General features: G+C 39.6%; 1 protein-coding gene across 1 annotated transcript in view; it reads right to left on the bottom strand.

The window, feature by feature from the left end:
* Positions 1-954: 954 nt before the first annotated feature.
* BAG1 (BAG cochaperone 1) overlaps positions 955-4,056 on the bottom strand; it is a 22,098-nt gene continuing 18,996 nt past the window's right edge. The window contains exon 7 of the mRNA XM_042475575.1: positions 955-1,400. Within this exon, the coding sequence (XP_042331509.1) occupies positions 1,311-1,400 (90 nt within the window). The 3' untranslated portion in view covers positions 955-1,310. The remainder of the gene's footprint in view (positions 1,401-4,056) is intronic.

Genomic DNA, 4,056 nt, shown 5'->3' with positions numbered 1-4,056 from the left:
ATCACATGCAGGTGTAGAGCTCTGGATACTGAAATTTCTCATGTGGAAGGCTGAAAGGGTGGAATCAGTCTCAACAGTTGGTGCTATTTTTGCTTACCATTATGCTAGATGGGAACATATGCTGAACATAGTCTTGGCATCAAAGTGCTCAATGAATACACTTGCAAGATCACAGAAGCACTCTGGTAATACATGAGTCACAATCTTTTCTTAGGATTTGGCTTCAATCCATTTGCTTTTTTTCTATGCAGGAGTGGACAGAGAAGAATATTCTGGAAAGGACAGAACAGAGTCATTTAATGGGCAAATCACTGGACCATTTGGCAGTCTCCTTAGTGCCCAAACATAATGACATGATTCCATCTATGGCCTGTTACAGACTGCCAAAATAAAGCTGCTTCGGGTCTCTTTGGAGGTATGCTATTTAAATGATGCATGCATCCTAAGAATCTGGAAGCTACACCAAAAGCTGCACTCCGGTGCTTAGGAATGGAGTATGGCTTTGGTGCAAACTCCGGACTCTTAGGACCCATGCATCATTAAAATAGCATACCTCCAAAGAGACCCGAAGCAGTTTTATTTTGGCAGTCTGTAACAGGCCTTTATCAGCCAAATGCTTGGGTTGAGTAGCTTGGTAACACATCTTCACAGTATATTCCTCCTTCCCACACTGTAGTGTAAGGAAAGAAGGGACTGAAAAGAAAAGCAGGAAGAACAAATTGAGGCCAGAAAGCCTGTAGCAGGTTCAGAACTCACAAACCCCTGCATTCTTCCTTAAGACAGGACAAGTAACAGGAAGGATTTTTCCCCACCAGAAGAAATAGGAAGTTAGATACAAGGGATTATTGTAGTGCCTTTGCCCTCCCAAGAACACTGAATTTTTATACAAAGATCACAATAATATAATGATTATCAAAGAGCCTACTGATATTCAGCCAAGTAGTTAAAAGTAGCTTTCAGTACATTCCTTTAAGCATTCTGAAAATATGATCCAGAAGGCATACAAGTACCTCACAACATCAATATTGATTACTGCTCTTAATGGTATATAAAGAAAAGCAACATTTAGTTAATCGAAACATTTATGATCACACAAACATTCTTGACTATATTCAAATTGCAGGATTATTTTTTCAAAATGAGGCCTTTAAGCAGAACACATGACAATCAGCAAGCAATGGCTGACATGCAACAGCCTTACCAGACTCAGTTTAAAATAAAATTCCGAACACTAAACAGGTGCTCCAAAATCAAGAGCAAAGTCTTCTTGCTCACAGAGCAATTATTTCTCCTAGTTAATTAAAAATGCCTCATTCTGCCAGGGCCATGTTCTTTGACTGTAGTTTATCCATTTCTTGACCAATACTTCCTTCCACTGTATCACACTGTGCGAGGAAAGCCTGAAAACAAAATTGAAGAAGTGTGAGACAATATATTAGGATCTCTTTTAAAAGCCCTTTCCCCCTAAGGAAAAAACTCATTTTTTTCATATTAAACAGTGGCCTGTTACAGACTGCCAAAATAAAGCTGCTTCGAGTCTTTTTGGAGGTATGCTGTTTAAATGATGCATGCATCCTAAGAATCCGGAAGCTGCACCAAAGCTGCACTCCGGTGCTTAGGAATGGAGTGTGGCTTTGGCGCAACCTCCGGACTCTTAGGACCCATGCATCATTTAAATAGCATACCTCCAAAGAGACCCGAAGCAGCTTTATTTTGGCAGTCTGTAACAGGCCTTAGTATGCAAGAAACTATTAGATCACTGTTAGATCATGGCCATCTTCTGTGTCCATGGTATAGTGAAATAAACATTCTTCTGCCTCATTTACTCAGGATGAATGCAGAAATAATGTAGGTTGACACACTTTAACTGCCATAGCTCAATGCTATGGAATTCTGGGAACTGTACTTTGTTGTTGCCCCAGGGCTCTCTGACAAAAACTACACTTGCTAGAATTCCACAGCACTGAACTATGGCAGTTAAAGTAGTGTCAAACTTGATTATCTTTGCAGTGTGGCAGCAGCATCAATTATTCCCAGTGGTGTTGCTGCCGAGTCTAAAGATGAAAAAACAAACAAGGCTTCAAGAAGATAATTTGCTCTATGGACCTTTAGCACCAGTCTGTTTGGAAAGAGAACAGGCTAACCTATGTCAAAGCAGTAGCCATTTCTTTGGTTTCCAATTCAGTTCCACAGTCTGTACTCTCAAGAGCCAGTCAGGAAGCTGCTAGCGTGATACAAGAGAATTAGCAGCTAGTTTGAATAGCTTCTTTCTGGTGGCAAGTGTGAGCAACTGAATGAGTTCACTCAGTTTGTCTCTCCACAGATGCAGGCACAGAGAGCTCCTAGGCTTACAAGGAAGGGGGAAGAGAAATATGATGGCCAGAAGGAAGGAACTGCTAATCAGTGAACAAGTGAGGTTTATTTTTAAATTTAAATAGTGACCATAGGGAGAATATTTAAATAAATAAAATGGGGTTGGGCAGAGAGTGGTGTGTGTGCCTCCCCAAGGTACCATGGGGTGCCAGTGCAGCTCTCCTTCTCCCTGCAGTTGCCCACACCTGCAATAATATTTGCATATACAAACATACCTTATAGACACTTTTTCTTAGGTCAGTGCTGAAGCCAATTTAGCTTGTCAGAACCATTAAGTGGTGAAATAAACACCATTTGTCATAATACAGCTGTGGCCACCAAGACATTCCAGCTGCCTTAATTCTAGGTCAGGGAACTACTGTGGGCCTGGAGACTGATTTTCTGCCTTGGGACCCTCTTTTGGGAACTGCACAGACTGTTCAAAGTACCAAAAACTAAGATCCACCTCTGCTTTTGAAAAACAGTTTTAAACTGTTTTAAATGGTGGTGGTAGGGTGCTTCTAGAAGCAATACTGTCATCCTTATTTTGGGTTTTTAAAAAAAGGCAGTCAAGGGTGTCTGGAGGGGGCATGCACTTCAAAAGCAGCTTGGGAGTTCATTTGGCCCCAGGGTCTCATTTGCCCCACCCTGCTCTACATTAAGACTAAACTACATGCATGAGAAAACTACACAGGTTAAGGCAAAGGCTCATTTCTGAATGTCCAGTAAGAGGAATCCTTCCCAGTCCTAAATGTTGTGGTTTTCCAATTGTTTGAACAGTTTAGCAGGAATATTCATCTGAAAGAAGTGAAGAAAAACTGCTTCATAGCAAATATTGAAAACTTCGTTGGCATGGGTCAACCACAACAATTCCTATGCCATCTTTTCTCCCAATAAAGGTAAGCTATAGATAAGACAAAATTCCATTCTCTTTTTCCTTGGGTTGATTAAGAGAACCACCATTTGCTTGTTCCTTGTTTAAAAAACAGCAGATGTTCAACAAGGTCCACTAAATATCAACACAGTATGAAAAACAGTATTTTACTTTCAGGGGCCTAAATATCTAAAGGAATCAGATCCCAGCTGATCTTGGCAGCTAAGCAGGGTAAGCCCTTGTTAGTACTCGGATGGGAAACCGCCAATGAATACCAGGTTCAGTAGTTCAAAGGAAGGAACTAGCAAAACTACTTCTGAGAATCCCTTGCATAAGAAGACATTATGAAATTCATGGGGTTGTGATAAGTCAACTTGAAGGTGCGCGCGCACACACATATTCAAATGCACCATGCACCCATTTATTTTACTTTTAACTGTATAATTGTTTAACTGTGTATTTTTAACTGACTTCTTCATCAACGGATACTAAAACCTATGCACACCTGCTTATGTTTCACTGGACTGGAGACTGAATGATTTTCAATGCAGTTTCCAGTTATTTTTTGTAAATAATTATAATTTTTTTAGTGTTGGTTGTTTCTACTGTGAACAGATGACCCACTCTTCCCCAGATATTTTCCTGATTATTTTCTTAATTGTTAACGCTATCAGTTAACCAAGTTCTTTAATGAACTGTTGTAATGCATGCTTTATTGTCTTATTATTTTATTCTTTTTTGCTCTTATTTTTATTGCATTTACTTTTGTTAGAAACAATTGAGTTTTTTTTAATAAAAAGGGGCATAGAAATGCACTCAAATTATAAACA

Source organism: Sceloporus undulatus, chromosome 6 (assembly GCF_019175285.1).
Source record: "Sceloporus undulatus isolate JIND9_A2432 ecotype Alabama chromosome 6, SceUnd_v1.1, whole genome shotgun sequence".
Taxonomy (NCBI): Eukaryota; Metazoa; Chordata; class Lepidosauria; order Squamata; family Phrynosomatidae; genus Sceloporus; species Sceloporus undulatus.
Note: the sequence above shows the minus strand (reverse complement) of the source record. Positions and strands in the feature narration are given on the sequence as shown.